The sequence below is a fragment of the Nuphar pumila genome, chromosome 12 (assembly GCF_984573655.1).
Source record: "Nuphar pumila chromosome 12, dmNupPumi1.hap1.1, whole genome shotgun sequence".
In the NCBI taxonomy this organism is placed as follows: Eukaryota; Viridiplantae; Streptophyta; class Magnoliopsida; order Nymphaeales; family Nymphaeaceae; genus Nuphar; species Nuphar pumila.
This window is the reverse complement of record NC_143260.1, coordinates 94688289-94710910: the sequence shown is the minus strand read 5'-3', so window position 1 is coordinate 94710910 and position 22622 is coordinate 94688289. Positions and strand designations below refer to the sequence as shown.

Below are 22622 nucleotides of genomic sequence, written 5' to 3'. Positions count from 1 at the left end.
TTCGTCTACGGAGAACGTAGATAATTTTAACGATATACCTACGAAATGACAGCAATGAAGGACCAATCCTCGGGCTTTATTTGTAAAGTTAATCAAAGCCCAAAGATCTATGAACTAACTTGTGTTTAACTAGCTAAGCGGATGAGCGACCCTGCATCTTCTTGATCTCCTTCGCATCGCATATTTGTATGAATATTTTACATTGATTATGAAATTTATGATGATTGATCAAAAACATCCTTTCTAAATTCACTAATTAGTGCTTGGGGGAGATATGTGATTCAGTATTTTTTTTTTAGCAAGTTTCTATGTTACATTTTATGCATAAATTTGTTAAGCCAGGCATTCAAACACGCTCTGAGTTTGAAATTGGGTCAATATGGAAAAAATATTGGCTGCGCTCGTGGGTTCCATACCTTTTAGTTGAAACTTAACCAATTATGTCTTTTATAGATATGTAATATGGTTAAAATTGTAAGAATCGGCTTTTGGATTGTATTTTTTAGATGTAAAAATATATAGATGTGAAGTCGGGTATCTCATACAAATCCGACCCGTTGACAGCCCCATCTGCTTCCACTTTCATCTCTTGGATTTGCGGTTCGAAATTTGAAATCAAGAGAAACCAGTGGCAAATCTAAAATTTCTAAAAATGCTGGGGTATATACATAATTTAGGAAACATGGGGAAGCCCTTATGCCTTGCTTAAGGAAATGACTATTATACTCTCACAGAATTAAGGCCGAAGCTCATCGTAACGGTCTTATAAGTGTTCAAGCAAAAACTTTGATAGCCTTCGTAGGGGTGTTTCAGTAATTTAAAACATTACCAATTTTACCTGTTTTTTCCTTTTTTCGAAAATTCGTCGATTTTCTGCTCGCCATTGTTGAAAAGGAGCTCCGCTCTGAACCTCCTCGCCGAGATGGTAACGGTCGGAAACGGCGAGCTGACGGATCCCTGACGGCGTCAACGCCGATCGCCAGCCCTCTCCCTTCGATTTAAACGTCGATCGGGCGGCGTGCACTGACGGCATTAAACTCTCTCTCTCTCTCTCTCTCTTCTCCTGCCCTCTTCCTCTTCTTCTTCTCCTTCGTCGACCCACATTCGCTCGGAATTCCTCCAAATCCATCGGTCGAACTTCAACTCGGGCTCTGAAGATTCAGATCGCACGGAATCTGCTATCTCTGTAAGTCCCCACCCCCCACCCCCAAAGTTATCCACTGATCCTGGATCGGCATTGCTCTCCGATTTGCTGAATCTTTTCCGGAGTGTTTTTTTTTCTTTTGTTTTTCTGATTTCTTGATATTTTTACAGATTTCATTCGCAAAATATAGTGAGAGAAATATTTCGAGAATTTTTATGTTTTATGGAATATTATGTCCGTTGTGGAGGAGATGATGCGAGAAGGATTTCAAGATTATCTTTTTCTTTTTTTTTTGCGTTTTTTTTTCTGATTTCTTTGATGTAGGAGCCTAGATGCGTCTATTTTTACTATTTTCTTGATGAATCTTTGAAGTTCTATTTTGATGTACAAATTCGTTTTTTTTTTAATTTTTTTCTGCAATTTTTGTTCTGTTCTTCTGGATTTTGAGAATCTACAAGTTTTTTTTCTTCATTTTAATGTTCTGTTTGACTGAGGATGTTGTGAAATTTTAGGCATTTGTGGTTTCATGTTTTTATTTCTCCCTGGTTCCTGGATTTCTGGATGTTAATTTAGATTTTTCTGATTTTATTCGCTTTCCTTTATTTTTCCCTATAGTTTCTGATTGGCACTCTTAGACTTTGGATCAATACATTATTCGTTGGCCAGTAATAATTTATCTAGGTCATTTTCATTTTTTGCTTTTGATCTTTCCATCTTTTTGCCGTAACAGTTTTTATTTTATTTCTCTTTTTTATTATACGTTTTGATTACTAAATTTGAGTTTTTTTTTCAGAATTCTGCTATTTCGAGTAATGAAATGCATTATCTTTGCTGCAATCTTTGCTTGTTTTACTATAACATCTAAAATATGATGATCTTCCACTTTCTCTTCTACAGATTTTTTTTCTGGATTCGGAACATGTTTTGCAAATTTGACAATTTTCTCTTTTTTTCTGACAGTTTTTGGTCCATGTTTGTTTTTTCAGTATTATGAATTGCTTCTCCATAGTTGCATTGCTTTGTAATTAGCTAAATTGCTCATTAATTATGGCTCACGCACATACATTGTCATCCTTTTTTTCTCACCTTACTTATCTTTTCGTGCTGGATTTATACAAATTGAAAATTTTCAAATCAGTTTTAGATTATCTTTTTCTTCTCTTAATTTCTCAATCTTTTAGAAATGTTTCTTTTTCTACAATTATTTATTGTGAAATTGTGAATCCTTGAATCAAATTATTTTCAATTTTGCTGTTCAGTAGTGTGAGCAAAATTTTGTTTCAGTTATTTGTTCCTTGTATTGCAGATTTTGTTTTCAATACTTTTATCTTTTTCATTTTTTTGAATTTTCAATCTGGCATATGTCATATGCAGATTTTTCTAATATAACCATAATTCTACAGGTAATTGTGGAAATGGTATTGTTTTCTCAGATTAAAATTTATCATTTCTTTAATTTGAGTACTGAAAATGTGTTGCATTTGAAAGGGTTTCATCTTCTGGTTTTCTTACTGGTGGGTTCTTTTAAGCAAACAACATTGCTTTTATCTGCCTAATGTGATTTGCTTCAGTTTACTCACTTTATTCATATGCTGGTTGGTTTATTTTCTTACCTTGCATGTGATATTTATTAGTATTGCTGGTAGAATTCCCTCTACTCTCAAGCTTTCATTCAACTATTAGTGGCTTGTTCAGTTTAAGAAAATTGCCATTGTGCTATCAGTTGGTGATTTTTGTTTCTGATGGAAGTTTCTCTGTTTATGTGGTCCATGTATTTCAGATTCTTTCCTGCACTTTTTTTTTCAGTGAGAATTTTAGATTTGATTATAGTATATAAAAAATATCGTTTGTCATTAATGCCTGAAACCACTCACAGGAAATCAGTAATTAGGTCTAAAGGAAAACTTGGGCTTGTCAGGTACTTTAGCTATGGATCAAGGCTCACAGCTTCAGAAGAAAGGCGGACTAGTTCCTATTTCACCATCACAAACTCCTCGCTCGAGTGAGAGATTTGGTTGTAGTATATAAAAAACATTGTTTGTCATTAATGCCTGAAATCACTCACAGGAAATCAGTACTTAGGTCTGAAGGAAAACTTGGGCTTGTCAGGTACTTTAGCTATGGATCAAGGCTCACAGCTTCATAAGAAAGGGGGGCTAGTTCCTATTTCGCCATCACAAACTCCTCGCTCGAGTGAGAAATCTAGTAGGGATTTCCGATCAGCTGATGGCTTTAATAGCAGGCAAGACAAAGACAAAGGTGTTAATGTTCAAGTTATTCTGAGATGCAGGTGAGAATTCAATTTCCCTCCGTTTTTCCATTTTGTATTACAACAGCATGTAACATGTCAATGGGAGTTCATTTTTGAGTGGGAAATGAAGAGAAAATGTATGTCTAATGATGGTTCATTCTAGAAAGGTTGACTGTCTTTTTTCCATCTATATGCCTTTTTGTGTATCCATTGTTCTCCAATTGTTTGAGAATATACATAATTTATTTTCTTTCTTTGGTTTTTTATTAGGCCTCCAAGTGAGGAGGAGTTAAGAGTGAAGACCCCAACAGTAATCTTTTGTAATGAGCATAAACGAGAAGTTTCTGCTTCCCAAACCATAGCTAACAAGCAGATCGATCGGACATTTGCGTTTGACAAGGTTTGGATCTCATTGATGCTTTCTAGACCTGTTGCTTCTGAGGTTGTTGGTCCTACCATATTAGACATGCTTCCAGTTAATAACTTTTATGATTACGCCAGGTCTTTGGCCCAACATCCCAACAAAATGATTTGTATAATCAAGCCATCGTTCCTATTGTAAACGAGGTTTTGGAGGGGTATAATTGCACAATTTTTGCTTATGGTCAGACAGGCACAGGAAAAACATATACCATGGAAGGAGGAGGGAAGAAAGCAAAGGTTCAAGTTTGTGCTCCATTACATTTTATCCTCTTTTGTTTTTGTCTTTCTATGATTATCTAATGTGAGCATCTCTTGAATCATGAATGCATTCCTTGATAGGCTATCTTTTTATTTTCTGCAAAGTTTTAATGAACTTCCATTTCTTATTTGTAGAATGGAGAATTCCCCAGTGATGCTGGTGTTATTCCTAGAGCTGTTCGACAGATATTTGATATCTTAGAGGCGCAAAATGCTGAGTACAACATGAAAGTGACATTTCTTGAGCTGTACAATGAAGAAATAACCGATCTTTTGGCACCACCAGATGATTATTTGAAGTTTAATGATGACAAGACAAAGAAACCAATTGCTCTCATGGAAGATGGAAAGGGGGGTGTCTTTGTGAGGGGTCTGGAAGAAGAAATAGTTTGCACTGCTAACGAAATATACAAAATCTTGGAAAACGGATCTTCCAAACGTCGCACCGCAGAAACTCTTTTGAACAAGCAAAGCAGGTAAATGTATATGTTTGTGTTTATTGTATCATATCCACTTATGCATGTGCAGGCTTGACAAATTGGTTAAAACAAATAAATCTAAACATGCTGCCTGTTTGTGTCTTGTCAGTCGATCTCACTCTATATTTTCCATCACTATTCACATCAAAGAAAGCACTCACGAGGGGGAAGAGCTAATTAAATGTGGAAAACTCAATCTCGTTGATCTTGCTGGTTCAGAGAACATTTCACGTTCTGGTGCTAAAGAGGTGTTCTTAAGCATCATATATCTTTCATATGGTTTCATGTATTGAATTTTTGGAATTGCCTTCTATACATTATTGCGCTAAGAGAATTTCATCTTCAGGGTAGAGCACGAGAGGCTGGAGAGATTAATAAGAGCTTGCTTACACTTGGTCGTGTAATCAATTCCCTTGTAGAACATTCTGGTCATATTCCTTACAGGTTTAAAAGTCTAATTAATTTATTTGTGGTTTAATTTCTCTTAGCTACTCTAGTGGGAAACTGATAGCTTTTCTGCTGAACCAGAGAAAGCAAATTAACAAGGTTGCTTCGGGATTCCTTGGGAGGTAAAACCAAGACATGCATAATAGCCACTGTATCACCTTCTATCCACTGTTTAGAGGAGACACTCAGCACGCTTGATTATGCACACCGTGCTAAGAACATTAAGAATAAGCCGGAGGTCTGCAATTCTATTGTTGATTTTATTTCCAAGTTTTTGAAGTTGAGTTCTTTCCTGAACTTATCTTTTGTCTAAGTACGTGTTCTTTTCAACTTTTTCCAGATTAATCAGAAAATGATGAAATCAGCAATTCTCAAGGACTTGTATAGTGAAATTGACCGCCTTAAACAAGGTTCTCTTTCCAATTTGTTGGATATGTTACGTTTAACTGGTCTAATCTCTATTCATCTTTGTGTGGTTTAGTAAAACTTACAGTATTATATGATTTTTATTTTAATCTGAACAACTTTGAAATGACATTATTTGTAATACATCTTATGCATGAATATGCAGAGGTATATGCTGCAAGAGAGAAAAATGGAATATATATTCCACGTGATCGTTATTTACAAGAAGAAGCTGAAAAAAAGGTTTGCTGCATTATCTTTTTCATGGATACAAATATTGGTCCTTCTGAGAGCATTGGTTGCAGACTATAACATTTCAAAGAAATAGCATTTCAAAGAAATAACATTTCAATCATTACGGTTTCTATTTGTACAGGCCATGACAGAGAAAATAGAGCGCATGGAACTTGAATTAGAAGCCAGGGATAAGGTTTGTTTGATCTTCTTTCCTTGCATAGTGACTGTTGCAGTGTGGTTTCTATTTCTTGACTTTGAAGTAAACATCTCACATTCTTGTCATCCTTATTCAGCAACTGGCTGGGCTTCAGGAGCTTTATGATACACAACAACAATTGGTTGCAGATTTGACTAATAAACTTGAAAAATGCCAGGTAAGTTTGTTTGGGTTTCTTTCTATTTATTTTAACTATAATTTATTCTTTCTGTCTGAGATTGTACTCTTCTTCACCAAATGTTGTCTAACCATCGCATCTATAACTGCAGCGAAAACTTGTGGATACAGAACATGCTTTATCTGACCTAGAAGAAAAATACAGACAGGCAAATGCCACAATTAGGGAAAAGGAATACTTGATCTCTAACCTCCTTCGGTCAGGTACAGTTCAACTTTTCTGCAACATCTTGAGAAATAACATTTAAACTGAACTTTTCTTGCAAAAACTAATCATGAAACTACAATAACAGAAACTAAATGTTCTGTTTATGCCACATCTATCTTTAGACAATCACAAGTTATTGGATAATTAAAATTTTTCAGAGAAAGCACTTGTTGAACATGCAATTGAGATTCGTACTGAACTAGAGAATGCAACAATGGACATGTCAGGCTTATATGCTAAGATTGGTAAGTATCACTTTTTGGCATCCTTTATGTTTATGCATGGTGTTGTCAAATGAACTCAAGAGATGTTTATTCATGGTTGCTTTAGAGCGAAAAGACAAAATAGAAGAAGGAAACAGAATTCTTGTACAAAAGTTCCAAGCACAATTGACTCAACAGCTTGAGCTCTTGCATAGAACTGTTTCTGCTTCCGTGATGCAACAGGAACAACAACTAAAAGGATTGGAGGAAGATATGCAATCCTTTCTGTCTACCAAAGCCGAGGTATGATATAACCTTTGCAAAATATGAAGAGTGCATTTTTTTATTGACCTAATCTTTATATGTTACTTTTGTTACTGTGTTTTTCTTATAGGCAACAGAAGCACTTCGTCATCAGGTTGAAAAGCTTAAGACTATGTACAGCTCTGGAATCAACACATTGGATGATTTATCTGGTGAATTGGAGCAAAATTCACAGGCCACCTTTGGAAGCCTAAACTCACAAGTGTCTATCCACTCTAATTCTCTTGAGGATGTAAGTTCCGTTTTATTCTAGGGAATTCCATTGTGAATCGGATACTTAATCTAACCATGCAAGGTTCTGATACTGCTCTTTGGGGACAGCTTCTTAAAAGAATAGCTTTGGAGGCGGAGGCAGTACTCAATGAACTTCAAGGTGGCATTTCCAATCAGGAGAGAAAACTAGCTTCATTTGTAGAGAAACAGCGTGAGGTTGGAAGAATGATAGCGGCTTGCAAGTTTTTTGTGGTTCTTTAGAACTTAAATGTTTGACTTTCTTTCTTCAATCATATATAGGGGCATTTGAGAGCCATTGAGGCTACACGATCTATCTCAAAAATTACTGTGGACTTCTTCAAGACCTTAGACATTCATGCTTCCATGATAAGCCAACTTCTTGAAGAAACTCAAACCTGTCAGGACCAGAAGTTGTGTGGACTTGAAAAGAAGTTTGAGGTAGTTCCCTTTCCCTACCTCAATCTTTTCTTGACACAAAGGAAAAATGTACTTTGCTGCAACCTTCTGAATCTAATCCTGCATCTCATATGCAGGAGTCTGTAGAAAATGAGGAAAGACTGTTGTTGGAAAAAGTGGCTGAATTACTGGCAAGTTCAAGTGCTAGGCAGAAAAAGCTGGTATCATGTCTTTGCATTCCAAACCTCATCATAAACTCATACTATTATATCATAGTATGCAGATTACATGTATGGACACACACACACACAAATTTCATATTCATGATCAATATTTACAGTTAAATTAATGATTTACATTTCAATTAGTATCTTTTAAGTTTTGTACAATTAACAAAGGAACAATTTCTAATACTGACCAGATTTGACATAAGCTGGGACAAGGCTATAATGCAAGTTCTTAGTTCAATTAGCCAGGCTTTTGAGTGCGATAAACAGATCTCTGAAGACCAATGACTCTGACTTTCACACAGACACACACACACACACATCACAGGTTTTGCTTTTCTTTTCTTCTTCAGTTTATTCAGTTTTGCATCATCTGTATTTCAGGGAGTAGGATATGTCCTTTGATGCTTTTAAACGGCAGAGTTCTTATCCTAGTAAACCATCTCCTTCGAAAATCATGCAGCCTCTGAGTGTATGTGATTCTATTAAATATTGGGGCTTCAAAGTTTATCTAGATGATACAGGCTAAGTTATATAACCATATGTCTAAAAATGGATTTGGTATCGGATATCCTTGCTAGGTATTTGCTTAATTATTATTTTTGTTCACCTTATATTGTAAGATATACTAGTTTCATGCTTTAAGAGATGCTTATGCATAGTGTGCTCAAAATTCTCCAAGCACGAAATAAGACAAGGAAACATTAACTGTGGTACTTGTTTAACTGGCTTGAAATAGTTATAAGCCCCTCACTCGTGAGGTCACTGGTGTAAAACCCCAGGTCCCCTTTGCCCACCAACTATGGTACCTGGACACTCCATTTTGCCCTCTGTACCTGTGTCGACATGCGTATCTCCGTGTCAACACACATATCCCCGTGTTGACACGCATCGACACCTGGACACACCATTTTCCCCTCCGTACATACAAGTTTTATTCAATTTATAATTTATAATTATGTTTTCAGTATATAATATACATTTTAGATATATCATATATATTTAGATTATATTCAGTTTATATATATAGGAAACACCCTTGGCTCTTGAACTTGTGACGCTTTCAGATTGGTGATGTTCACTGAGTCGCCCCCTACAGATGAGCAAAGCCTTGTGGGCAAAATTATAGTCTATGTTTCTCAGGGTTTTGGTATTGGGTATTGGTAATCAATATCTGAGTCTTTGAGGCATTGTCTGATGTATTTATGTAAAATGTTATAAGTACAAACAATGTTTATATATAATTTATAAATAATAGACAATTAGATTATGAAAACAGATTATCTTATTTTGATGACAAAATGATTAAAGAAGATTTTAAATATGGACTTTTTTTTTATGTATATGGGTTGTATCTAAGTCGGAGCCAATTGGATCAAATGAGCTTAAGGAATCCAAAATTCACATCACAATTCTCAGACGGGTCTGAATCATGCGGCTCAAAGTTGAAAGTATGTGGGTTCATGTTTTCTCTAATTTGGGTTGAATGGATCCCATATAAAGTCATGCAGAAACTTAATATGTTTAAGTGGCTTGAAATAGTTATAAGCCTCAGCTCACTCACTCGTGAGGTCACTGGTGTAAAAACCCCAGGTCCCCTTTGCCCACCAACTATGGTACCTGGACACTTCATTTTGCCCTCTATACCCATGTCGACACGCGTATCCCTGTGTTGACACACATCAACACCTGGACACACCATTTTCCCCTCCGTACATACAAGTTTTATTCAATTTATAATTTATAATTTATAATTATATTTTCTGTTTATAACTTCATATTTTCAGTATATAATATACATTATATATATATAGCCGTGTCCCCGTACCCACATTTTTTGGAATTGCCGTGTTGTACCCTCCGTACCCACACCCGTACCCAGGTGATAGCCCACCAAGGAGTACACCCAGCTTCGGCCTCAAGGCAAGGGTTGCACACCCTTGGGTTTCGAACCTGTGATGCACATCCTTGGCTCTTGAACTTGTGACGCGTTCAGATTGGTGATGTTCACTGAGTCGCCCCCTACAGATGAGCAAAGCCTTGTGGGCAAAATTATAGTCTATGTTTCTCAGGGTTTTGGTAATCAATATCTGAGTCTTTGAGGCATTGTCTGATGTATTTATGCAAAATGTTATAAGTACAAACAATGTTATATATAATTTATAAATAATAGACAATTAGATTATGAAAACAGATTATCTTGTTTTGATGACAAAATGATTAAAGAAGATTTTAAATATGAACTTTTTTTTATGTATATGGGTTGCATCTAAGTCGGAGCCAATTGGATCAAATGAGCGTAAGGAATCCAAAATTCACATCACAATTCTCAGACGGGTCTGAATCATGCGGCTCAAAGTTGAAAGTATGTGGGTTCATGTTTTCTCTAGTTTGGGTTGAATGGATCCCGTATAAAGTCATGCAGAAACTTAATATGTTAAAGTTGGGCTAAAGCTAAGCAGATCTATATACGATCCATATTAATCCTTGAGTTGGATTTGGTTATAGTTAAACACATGGATCTTAAGGTTTAGACTTTAGGGTGGAACTCTGATTTCTGGTAACTGATGTTAGTTTCTACTCATGGACCCTTTATTGAACCAAATGTGGTTGAATGTATGATGATAGTACAATGTAAACAAAAAGTTATAAACCTAACTAGAGAAAAAAACCTCAGTTTATAAAATTTAGGCTATTTATATTTAATTTTTGTTTGTATTTCTTAAGTGGAACAATGAACAGTTCATTGAGACAACAATTATGCTATAAACATGGGCATGCATCTTAAGAGTTAAAGGAGTGCTTAAGTGCTGGCCTAGGCAGAGAAGGTGATGCAGCGCGGTACCGGAAACTGCAACCTTCACCTTGATGCAGCGAGGGAACCTGGTACACGTTGGGTGTTGACGTTGAGGACTGCGAGTCAGGGAGGAGGGTCGACGCTGTCCTTTAGTGGACTGACGTTGGATGATTCCCCCAAGGCATCGACTGTGCAGTACACGATAATCCAATGGCAGCGTGAAGGAATGAATGCTTGACAGTACACGATAATCCAATGCCAACGTGAAGGAAGGAATGTTTGGATCAATGTATGCGAGCCACAATGTATTAAAAGACTGATAAAGAAATGACTGACAGAGACTAAATAGAATGATTGAAAAGGGATAAAGAAAAAAAATAAGCAGTAAAGAGCATGCGGCTGAAGCAAAATGGCAGAAAAGCTTTTCAGAATTCAACAACCCCTGCACGCAACCCTAGGATGGATATTTAAAGACTTCAGTTGGTTTCGGGTCTCAGGTTCGGTCCCGGACCCGAGACAACTCCTGAGTGTTGGTACCACAATCTGGATCAAATCAGCTGCATGGGTGGTCCGGTCTTCAACCCCCTCGCGTAGACCCGGTTCCTTGCCTGGGTTACTCGGTGTAGACTGGACCAAGTCTTGCTTTGCATCATTCTCCTCTGGTTGGGAAGAAGTCGACTCTGACGACTTATTGTCTCCACAGTAAGCATTTAGATCAGACACATTAAATATAGGAGAAAAGTGCCAATTTTCGGGCAGCTCAAGGAGGTAAGATCGGTAAAATAGGCCCGCGAGTCAGGGAAACCCGGTCTCCTTGGTGGAAAGAAGAACTATCTTATGACCCTTAAAGACAAATGTGTACGTGTTCCTACGGCCATCATGGATGGTCTTACGGTCAAACTGCCAGAGACGTCCCAAAAGGATGTGACACACACTCATAGGGGCCACATCACACCACACTTCATCGTGGTAATGCTTCCCCATGGAGAACCGAACTAGACAACGCAGGGTGATAGGTACCTCGTTCACTTTCTTGAATCATGCCATCTTATAAGGTTGTGACAATTTTTTCGTTTTTAGGTTCAAGGTGGACACGACACTCTCGGACACCATATTCTCTCACGCCCCGGTATCAATGATAATATCACACGCACTCCCCTTACAGTTGCACCGGGTTCTAAAAATATTATTCTGTAACCATTTTGTCGTGGCCGACTCTCAGGATGTGGTCAAAGCATGACGGATGGTTAACAAGTTTTCAATCCTGCCGTCGAACTCTACGACTTTTATCTCGTCATCTTCCTTAACAAGCGACTTAGCCTCACTCTTCACTATCGGACGCTGACTCAACAATGCCCTTTGCCAGATGGGTGTTCTTACTCACGGTGAGACACTTGGACACAATATGACCTAACTCTTGACACCTAAAACAACGAACGGTAGACTCACTGGGCTTAGCTTTGGATCTGGTATGGTACGTAGGTCCAGACTGTTCGGGTTTGCTAGGGTCGACTCCAGGGGTGGACTTTGAGTCTTCTTTCCTAGGGGAGCTTGCTCTCCTGGTTGGGAAACTCGACTTGGGTTGACTGGACTGATCACTACAGGATGTCTTATGTTCCTGCCTCCTTTTCAATTTCTCCTCCACATTCATGGCATAACTGCTTGTCTGGTCTAATGACTTGACTGTGATACAACTGAAGTCATCAAAAATAGCAGGACAGAGACCTGAAATATATCTCGTGACCTGCTGGCGAGCGGTCTCCTCGATTTGCACTTGTAAGGAAAGATGATGAAACTCAACAATGTACTCTGTCACAGTACTGGTGCCTTGACCCAGGGTCAGGTACTCTTTGTAGGCTCTCTCAGTGTGATCGGACGACACGAACTTAGACTGCATCAACCTCTGCATCTCCTCCCAAGTCTGTACGCACTCTAGTCCCTGTCGCTCCCTCGACCTCTGCAGCTCAACCCACCATGTCTGCGCTGGGCCTCTCAACCGAGTAGAGGCTAGGGAGACGCGACGGTGCTCAGCGATATCGTGGTAGTTGAAGAAGAACTGGATGACATAAGACCAGTCGAAGAACTGCTCTGCATAGAATCGACCTGCGAACTCTGGAAGCTCCAGCTTCACCCCGTACGTGGAGGGGCGCTCTGGTGCCCTCTGCTGATGGGCCACCATGCCTGCGGGGTACTCGTTCCAAAAAGTATCATCATCCCACACTGCTTCATCATCGTGGTTCTGCTCGCCTTGCTGCTGGTGCTGATGTACTCTGACGACGTGTGGTCGGTGCTTAGGTCGCGCTGGTCCCTGCTGAATCTGCCTTCGGTCTGGCTTGCCCGTGGGCGGGAGCCATCTGTGGTCGGCGTTGTGGCACCTGTGTGACAGGAGGTCCTGCTATAGGTGGAAGGACTGCTCAGGTCTCAAGCTCTAGGTGGGTAGGAATTTGATAGTACCTAAGTCACACAGACTCGGCTAAGGAGGCGCCGCACCCGAGTTGACACGCCCCGACAAGGGTGCAGACTTGGGTGCGGCTTCGGACTCGGCCCGGACTCGGTCAACGCCGAGTTGGACTCAGTCCACTTTGACCGAGTCCAAAAATGTCCATTTTGATTTTTAAAATACGTTTTGGATCCGGGTCGGGTCGGGTCTGGACCTGACCCAGATCCAAATTTCATCTGCAGCTGAACCCTAAAAGGGGTTTATCGACAGGGGGAGGGGCTTACCCTCTCGATTTTGCCTCTCCCCCTCAGCCCCTGCAGCTTTCTCCCACACCCACGCCGACGATCCAGACTTCGGCGACGGTACGCAGAGGTGTCAACCACTGTCTCCCCCTCCGTCAACACTCACTAGGTATGTCGACCCTCCTGCACCCTCTGCTCGCAGAAGAGGGGCTTGACCCCTCTCTGTGCTTCCTATTCACAAAGGAGGGCTTGGCCCCTCCTCGTTTCGCTTATGTCAGGCAGACCCCTCCCCCCCTGCACCCTCTGCTCGCAGAAGAGGGGCTCGCCCCCCCTCCCTGCACCCTCTGCTCGCAGAAGAGGGGCTCGGTCCCTCCCTGTGCTTCTGATTCACAGAGGAGGGTGAGCCCTCTTCGTTTCCCTTTTATCGCAGGGGTAAGAAGTAGGAGTGGGGGAAGGAGGGGGCTCGGCTGATAGGCCGAGCCTTGCCCCCCCGGACAGAAGGGAAACGAGGAGGGGCCGAGCCCCTCGAGCCCCTCCTCGTTTCCCCTACTGTCTTTGATTTTTTGGCAAGGGCGAAGCCCCTGCCATTGATAAGGTTCAGCAGGGGCTTGGCTTGCCCCTCCTTTTTGGTTAGATAGGGGGTAGGCCCTCTATCTCGAACCTGGTTTGCAAGAGGAGGGCTTGGTTTGAACCTGATTTGCACAGGGGGAACGAACCTGGAGCTCCTATTACTATTATTTTGAAGTGTTTATTAACTTTATTTTATTTACTTATTTTCTTTTCAGTTTTCACTTTTCAAATATAATGGCGAGTTCTAGCGGTAGTGTCAATACATTTGGTTCAAGTTCTAACCCTGAATTAGAAGTTTCTCAACCACTTTGGAGGCTTGTGACAAAAGGGGTAAAAACTAGTATTGGTGGTGGTGGGAATGTGCAGTTTCATTGTAATCTATGTAAGAATGTTTTCACAGGTTCTTATACGCGTGTGAAAGCACATCTTTTGCATATTCGTGGTCAAGGAATTAGGGCATGTTCTGGGGTTGACAAAGACATGTTAAAGCAATTAAAGAAAGAACAAGAGGAAGCTGAAAAGAAGAAAATTGCAGAGATCATAAATGATTCGATTAATCTGTCTTTTCCTATTGCTAGTGATATACAAGAAGAGCTTTTAAAGAAAAGAAAGATGGAAAGCAATAAAATAATACAAGCGGCATTCAAAAACATGGCAAGAGCAGAAATTGATAAAAAGATTGGTCGATTATTTTACTCAAGCTCAATTCCTTTTAATGTAGCTAGAAGTCCATACTGGAAAGATATGATTACATCTTTGGCTAATTGTAATTTGAGTGGTTATGTGCCTCCTAGTTCAGAAAAACTAAGAACAATCATTCTTGAAGAGGAAAAAAATAGAATTGAAGACTTGTTAGAGACCAAAAAATTTGCATGGAAACGACATGAAGTGTCGATTGTTTCTGATGGGTGGATTGATATACAAAGGCGACCACTGATAAACTTCATTGCTTACTCACTTAATGGGCCAATCTTTTTAAAGACTGTTGATGCATCTGGAGAGTATAAAGATGTTGAATATTTAAAGAGATTATTTGTCAAAGTGATAAAAGAAGTGGGTGAAGAAAGTGTGGTGCAAATCATTACTGACAATGCTCCAGTTTGCAGTCGTGCATGAATGAATTTGGCAAGTGAAGATACATATTCACATATTTTTTGGACTCCTTGTGCAACACACAGTTTAAATTTGGCACTTAAGAGTATATGCAATCCATCAAAAGATGATATACATGCACGTGAAATGTGTTTATGGATTGAGGAAATAGAGCATGATGTTCGAAATATTATAAATTTTGTTGTAAACCATCATCATGCTCTTTCTATATTTAATAGGCATTCTGATCTCAAGTTATTGAAAGTTGCTGAAACTCGTTTTGCTTCTCTCATTGTTATGATGAAAAGAATTAAGCAACTCAAGAATGCATTGATGATGATGGTGGCTGATCAAGATTGATATTTTTATCGTACTGAAGATGATGTCAAGGCTCAAGCTATCAAAAAATGCATTTGTGATGATTTTTGTTGGGATAAAATTACATATTTTGTTGAATTTACAGAGCCTATTTGGGAAATGTTGAGAGAAGTTGACAGAGATGTACCCATGCTTCATAGAATTTATGAAATGTGGGACAATATGATTGAAAAAGTTCAAAGTATCATTTTTAAACATAAGAAGAAAGATATTGCACTTGATGATTCAAAATTTTACAATCATGTACATTCAGTTTTAGTGAGAAGATGTGATAAAAGGAATACACCTTTGCATTACATGACACACTCTCTCAATCCAAAATACTATGCAAAAAAATGGTTGACAACAGATGTTGGTCGTGTTTCTCCAAATGAAGATCCTGAGATATCAAGAAATAAAATGATACGTTTGGGAAGACTTTTTAATGATCCTCACATGTTTAAGGTTGTAAATAGTGAGTTTGGCAAGTTTTCTATTGGGAGATTTGATTCTTTAGCAGCACTCGTGGCAAGAGACGAGGAAGATCCCCTTAATTGGTGGGCAACATATGGGCCGGAAACACCAAATCTGCAACGTCTTGCAATGAAGTTGTTATCTCAACCTGCTACATCATCTTGCTGCGAAAGAAATTGAAGTACATATGCTCAAATTCACAATATTAAAAGAAACAAACTCACTAGTAAAAGAGCAGAGGATTTGATTTATGTTCACTTAAATCTACGATTAATTTCTCGCCGCACCAAAGGAGAGTATAGGTACTTTTTTTCTTTGTATTCAAAGTTTGTATTTAAATATTTGTATTCAAAGTTTTAAGTTAGATACTAATATAGTCATTTTTTGATGCAGTTGTGGACCATCCAAGAATTGGGATGTAAATCCAGAAGATTTTGACTTAGAGGGAGAACATAATTTGCATACTCTCAACATGGACTACCTCGATCCTGTTCTTCCCTCTAATTCAGGCGATGAGGCAGATTTATGATAAGTTTTGTTGTTTATCACACTCACAAGCTTCTTTATGTGTTATATTTTGGTAAGTTTGTGTTGTTAAGAATTGCTTTTTTATTTTTGCTTTAAAATTTACAATTTTTATGTGTTAATTTATTGTTATATATATATAGCCGAGTCCCCGTGTCCAAATTTTTTGGAATTGCGCCACACTCGTGTCGCACCCGCACCCGCACCCATGTGACATAGGATAGTTTGGGTTATGGGTCAGGTTAGGACAGTGGTATTGGGTCGGGTATGGTATTAGATTTTGGATCTGGAATGGGTTAATGGGTTGGTTCTGGTTCGGGAATTGGGTCTGGTTGGTATAATATTGGGTTGATTCGTCCGATTGGATATGGATCGAGTCCAGTCCTAAGCTACTCATCGGACCCAAATTTTGGTAGGTTGGATCGGGGATCGAGTTGTGGGGATTAGGCTTGGTTTGAACTCGATCCACGATCCATATGATTATGGGTCTGACTGTGACCCGGCTCCAATTCAAACTGGAGCTCCGTTCGGGTCCGATATGGGTTTTGGTCGGCATTGGACCCATATTGGGATTCAAACATAATGGGTTGGGTTTGATTCGGGGCAACTTGCAAACCAAACTCAACTGGGTAGGCTGGGTAGGGGTTTTCGGAGCTCGGACCCGCTCCCGAGGACCCAAAGGATGGTCCTCGAGACTCGGGCCCGGGCCCCATTTCACGGGCCCCCCTGCTCCCGCCCGCAGGTTTGCTGCCATAGGGCCTCCACGTGCGGGATCAGGGGGAAGGACCAACTCCTTCCTGGATCGGGTTGACGCGCACCCGGGCCTGCAGTAGGGCCCAACATGTTGCTTGGGTCCTGCAGACCAGGCCCGGCTTGCGACACACCCACAGGGAGTCGCGGCCTGGGCTGGGGCACACCCGTGTGCTGCAGAGTTCCAGCCAGGGGTCCCGTACAGGCATGACGCGTGCCCACTGTTACCGGATCGGGGTGGAAAGGGGGTACTGGGTGCGCGTCGATGACGCAGTCAGACAGAAAGTGGGTCGGCTGGCCTGTTCCCGCGAACGTTGCAGTCACCCAATCTGCTGTGTCGTCCATCAGATCTGCTCCTGTTTTCAACATTGAAGCCGTGTGCGTACCTCCGGATGACTCAACGGCCCCGAGCCGTTCGTCGATCCCGTCCACGCGTCTCGACAAACCCACAACCTCTTTGCTGATGCGCTGCAGATTTTCTTGAATCTGGGTTACTGCGTCAAGCATCCGCAACATCGGATCGTCAACGACGGTTTCCTCCCGCTCTTTTCCACCGGTAGGATTCACCTCTTGAGCCATTTCGCCTCCAAAGGAGGACGCTTGGGCTCTGATACCACTTTGATGCAGCGCGGTACCAGAAACTGCAACCTTCACCTTGATGCAGCGAGGGAACCTGGTACACGCTGGGTGTTGACGTTGAGGACTGCGAGTCAGGGAAGAGGTCGATGCTGTCCTTTAGTGGACTGACGTTGGATGATTCCCCCAAGGCATCGACTGTGCAGTACACGATAATCCAATGGCAGCGTGAAGGAAGGAATGTTCGGATCAATGTATGCGAGCCACAATGTATTAAAAGACTGGTAACGTTTACAAATTAAGAATACTAACAGTGAAAGTAAGCAATGACTGACAGAGACTAAATAGAATGATTGAAAAGGGATAAAGAAAAAAACCAAACAGTAAAGAGCGTGCGGCTGAAGCAAAATGGCATAAAAGCTTTTCAGAATTCAACAACCCCTGCACGCAACCCTAGGATGGGTATTTAAAGACTTCAGTTGGTTCCGGGTCTCGACTCCGGTTCCGGACCCGAGACAGCTCCTGAGTGCTGCTGGACCTGGGGCGTCCCGGCCTGTACTCTCTGTGCTCGTCCGGAGTAGGTGCACAGGGGTGCCTCACTCTTGTGCCTTGGTACCACGATCTGGATCGGATCAGCTGCATGGGTCCGGTCTTCAACCCCCTCGCGTAGACCCGGTTCGTTGCCTGGGTTACTCGGTGTAGACTGGACCCAGTCCTGCTCTGCATCAGAAGGCTAGGCACTAGGTAGTACGTAGTAGTTCCTTCTTATGCAATTAACAGGAAAATATTGATTTTTTCTTATGACATTAAAATATAAATCACGTTTACCTTTTTTAGACTTTTAAAAATTTCATTTGAGCTTTGACATTAGGTGGTAGTTCCTAGGTTTTTGTGTGTGCATGTGAAATATTCAGGAGACTGCTGGACAATCTTTCTCAGCTAATTGATATAATTTTAACCTCTGGCCTATCAATGTGATATATATTTAACCATTGAAACTTATATCATCTTGGAGTGAGATGGTTAATTTGTTAGAAACTTCATAATAATCCATAGTTATAACAAAATCCTTTTACTCAAGAACAGTCTATTTAAGAATATTCTAGCATATTCATTGCCTTTTTTCTCAATTATTATTATTGTAGAACATTCTTTTCTTAAAAATCCCAACCCAAGAATGCTACTCTGCATAGCCAACAAAAAAAAATTATAAGCTATAGAAACTAGAAAAAGAACAAAGAGTGGACTGCTCACTGCCGCCTCCACCATATTTGCTATGAGTCCCTAGCTTATGGTCCTGCATTTTCCATGCATAGGTTTTTCTTTTCCGAAGATCAGGTAAGACCAGGTCATACTGGTTCTTTTCTGGACCCTTCTGTGTTGTATATCCTTTAGTTTAAATACTACCGATGACAAGTTTTTTGTGGTTCAGGTGCAAACGGCAGTCTTGAACCTTCGGGAAAGCGCTGCATCTAGAACTAATGAGCTGCAACAAGGAGTATCAAGCATACAAGACTTTACGTCTTCTATTAAAGACCAGTGGACGGCTTTTGTGGCAAAAACTGAGAACTACTATCTTGAGGATACTGCTGCAGTAGAAAGTGGCAAGCATTCCCTGGAGGAGGGCCTCTATGAATGGTAAACTGCAACTTTGAATTCAAGTCATACTGTTTGTCTAGACTTAAAATGAACTTATGTAAATTTATCAATCTTGCAGCATGAAGCAAGCAACATCAGCTGGGAATCAATGGAGGAATGCACAAGATTCCTTATTGCATTTGGAGAAAGGCAATGTTGAAACAGTTGATTCCATAGTCAGGTAGAGTGGGAGTGTCCAGTGTCCTTTTCTTTTGTTTTCTTCCCTTTTTCTTTTTTTAGAGGTGAAAATAATTATTTGCTATTAGTGTTCATTTTCTTTTTTCCACTTGTTTTTTCTGCAGATGTGGTTTGGAAGCCAATCAGGGTTTCCGTGCAAAGTTGTCTACAGCTGCCTCCACTGTCCTGGAAGATGTCAATACTGAAAATGGGAGCCTTCTTTCGTCCATAGATTGTAAGAGTTAACATTATTTGCAGTTCAGGTCTAATAATGTGCATGTCTGCTTGCCAGCATATACAGTTACACATTCTTCATAAGAAGATATGCACAATACTTGCAATGCATAAATGCATGAATATGCAAATGAGCATACAAATTGGTATGACTTTCTGTGGAGCTCATATACTGACTACTGTGCAGATGCATTGAAACTTGATAATGATGCATGCGTTAATGTTGATGCCACAATTGTTCCCTGTTTTGATGAACTGAGGGAACTGAGGAGTTGCCACTTTCATAAAACTGTGGAAATAAATGAACAAGCTGGGATGAGTCTGCAACAAGAATATGCTGTAAGTATCCATTATCCAGTCTAAGGGTTAAAATTTTGGGCCTTTCCACAGTGGGTACTCTGGGCATTGACACAGGTAGTTGGATGTCTAAAATGTTGATCACATATTTTCTCTTGTCATTAGATGGGTGAACCATCCTGCACAACCCCTAGGAGAAGGTCATTCAATTTGCCGAGTGTGGCATCCATAGAAGAATTGAGGACTCCACCTTTTGAGGAACTGGTAAGAGCATTTTGGGAAACAAGATCGGGCCGGCTTGCAAATGGGGATGTCAAACAATTGGCAGGAATGCATGATGCTCAATCTTTACGAGACTCTCGGGTTCCTCTTACTGCTATAAATTGAACATCGATAAAGCAGTAGATGCAACAGAAGATTGAGCCTTGCGGCTTTCTTGATTCACCTTGATATCAAGTTAGCATCTCTCATGATATACCTTTGTACAGATATTTGAGCCCGTGTAAGTATTCATTCAATTACGTTTATTATACTTTCTAGTATAATTTGAGAGGGTAGAGAGTCCAATGCATAAAGTCTAGTGCATATCCATTACAAATACTGATTGTATTCCTTTTTGTGGTGAAATCTAAGAACCATGACAGCTTCATTCTAGGAAAGTAGGACCATCATTTCTTTGAGCAGTCGCATTCATTCTCTCGTGTGTTGATAATTAACTGGGGGTTCCCTCCTACCTTGCTAGTCTGGTCTGGGATATTACTTGCGTATCATGAGTGAAGTACACTTGTAGGTTTTTTTTTTGGATTTATAACCTGAAAAGAATGCATCATGAAGACCTGGTCAAGCTGGCTCAGCTTGCCATACCTACGGTCGTCCTACAAGTGGCGGCTAGGACTCCCGCCCCTGGGGCCTATGCTGCTACACTTGTAGGTTGTAGCTCATCCTTCATTCAATCAAAAGCAAATTATTTTTGTGAGAAGAAAATGATGGTATGATCCACTCTAAAATCAAGTAATGAGAGCTGCCAAGCCGTGATGGTAGACATGGTTCTGGACATGCATACTCGATCTATCAGAGAGAGAGAGAGTACTAAAAGTTTGCTTCGTACACTTTCTAGATAAGCATGCAGTCAGGCACCCAAGGGAGTTTTTATGTAGTTCAAGAGACATTTGGTTTAGCCACAAATGGGATGATCTGAGAAAGTTCAAACTGTAAGGTCAATCTTGTGATTAACTTTCATAAGATTTGAGGCAGGAACAGTCATAGCTGGCAATGGCAATCACAACATATACTTTCTCATATTTCACTAACCTTGAGAAAGTATTGCGATTGTGATTTACAACCACAGGATCTTGAGAACATCCAAGAATAAGGTATTGGAGACATTTTAGGGAAATTTTCAAGAATGAACCTAAACTATTAGGTATAATAAAAAACGCAAGTTTTCAAAATTGTTGAAAAAAACACCTAAAATTTTTCATGGTTAATTAATAAAACATATACTTTACTTCTGATAAGGTTGCTGCTGAATGTGTTACAATTTCCATTTTGTCCTCAAAAAAGTATTTTTTAGAAACACCTAACAGAGGAAATTTGATGGTAAAATAATAACGTTACCATCAAAATTAAGCTAAAATAACAACCAAAGTGAAAATGAACAAAACATAACAATTTCGAAAATTTAGTTATCATCAGCAGTAGTTAGGTGCATCTTTTGAAAATTCCCCTTCAAAAATTTAAAGCCCTCAATTCCTCGAACTTGATAGTTTCATTTCTGTGTGCATATATAAATTTACAGGGCCCAAACCAATCTACCTTTCTTTGTTCGTGCACAAAGTTCCCACTTCAGCATTAGTCTTTTATTTGAAATATTTCGCTTGTCATGAAATTTATTTCAGGGTCCACGTAACTTTAAAATGGTCGCATTACCACATTGAAACGTTCCCAAAACCCTTAAAAACAATTGCATTTTTAAAGATATAATTCTTGGATAGAGCGAGCCTTTTGTTTTAAATAGAAAGAAAAAATTCACACATTTTTTAAGAAAAAGACCTGATATTTATCGGAAACTCTTTGGTTACTTAGCAGGAAGCAATACAGCATTAACACCATCAGATTTCCTCGACATTCATAACTTAAGTAGGTCATTCCAGATAGTTCATGGCCCTTGCAGAGAAAAAATTGATAAATGGTAAAAAATATCAAGAATAACTCAAGGAAGAAATCGGATAAGTGAAATGGGATGTCTTGGAATCCCATTGAGAGCATCACTCAGCTTGACTATAAAAAAAAAACCTTAAAAAAAAAAAACAATAATATACAATGAATAACTAGGCGAAGGCTGTGTTTTCCCAAGGGATTCATGCAGTCATGAAAGCAACCATGGACCAGATGGTGGGCTAGAAAACTAACGACTTAGTTTTACTAAAGTACCCACAAGCTTACAAAGGGACCTACAATTCCTAATCACGACAAGCAACATCTGCAGCCTAATAAATCAAAACCACTAGGCATTTTTCCATGAGACCCCACCACCACCAAGGTATCAGCACGAGATGCATAGAGCCAAATCGCAGACTGGGACCACTGATTTTCAAAGCTCAACAGCTGAGGTGAAGAAGAAAAAAGAAAGAGATATCTCTCCATTTTTTTATTTTTTTTATTGAAGATCATCTTCCCCTTAGATTTTTCATGCTAGGTTGTCGATCATGTGATGAAGTTCAATCCCTTGATTGACCGCTAGAACCAAAACAAAATAGAGCACGAGAGAAGGAAACTTGAGCCAAAGCTATATCACATGGATATGGCTGTACGGGGATATGG

General features: G+C 39.8%; 1 protein-coding gene across 1 annotated transcript; it reads left to right on the top strand.

Moving 5' to 3' along the window:
• The first annotated feature begins 916 nt into the window (after positions 1-916).
• LOC149821215 (kinesin-like protein KIN-5D) lies at positions 917-20451 on the top strand. Its single transcript, XM_089981695.1, has 24 exons — positions 917-1186; positions 3063-3434; positions 3666-3795; positions 3897-4055; positions 4212-4552; positions 4665-4803; positions 4902-4999; positions 5084-5240; positions 5343-5412; positions 5574-5650; positions 5784-5837; positions 5938-6018; positions 6131-6242; positions 6405-6491; positions 6577-6752; positions 6844-7005; positions 7095-7202; positions 7287-7448; positions 7541-7624; positions 18886-19091; positions 19171-19272; positions 19394-19503; positions 19690-19841; positions 19965-20451. The coding sequence occupies exons 2-24, from the start codon at positions 3265-3267 to the stop codon at positions 20184-20186; spliced, it is 3159 nt and encodes a 1052-aa protein (XP_089837821.1). The 5' UTR covers positions 917-1186; positions 3063-3264; the 3' UTR covers positions 20187-20451.
• The last annotated feature ends 2171 nt before the right edge of the window (positions 20452-22622 follow it).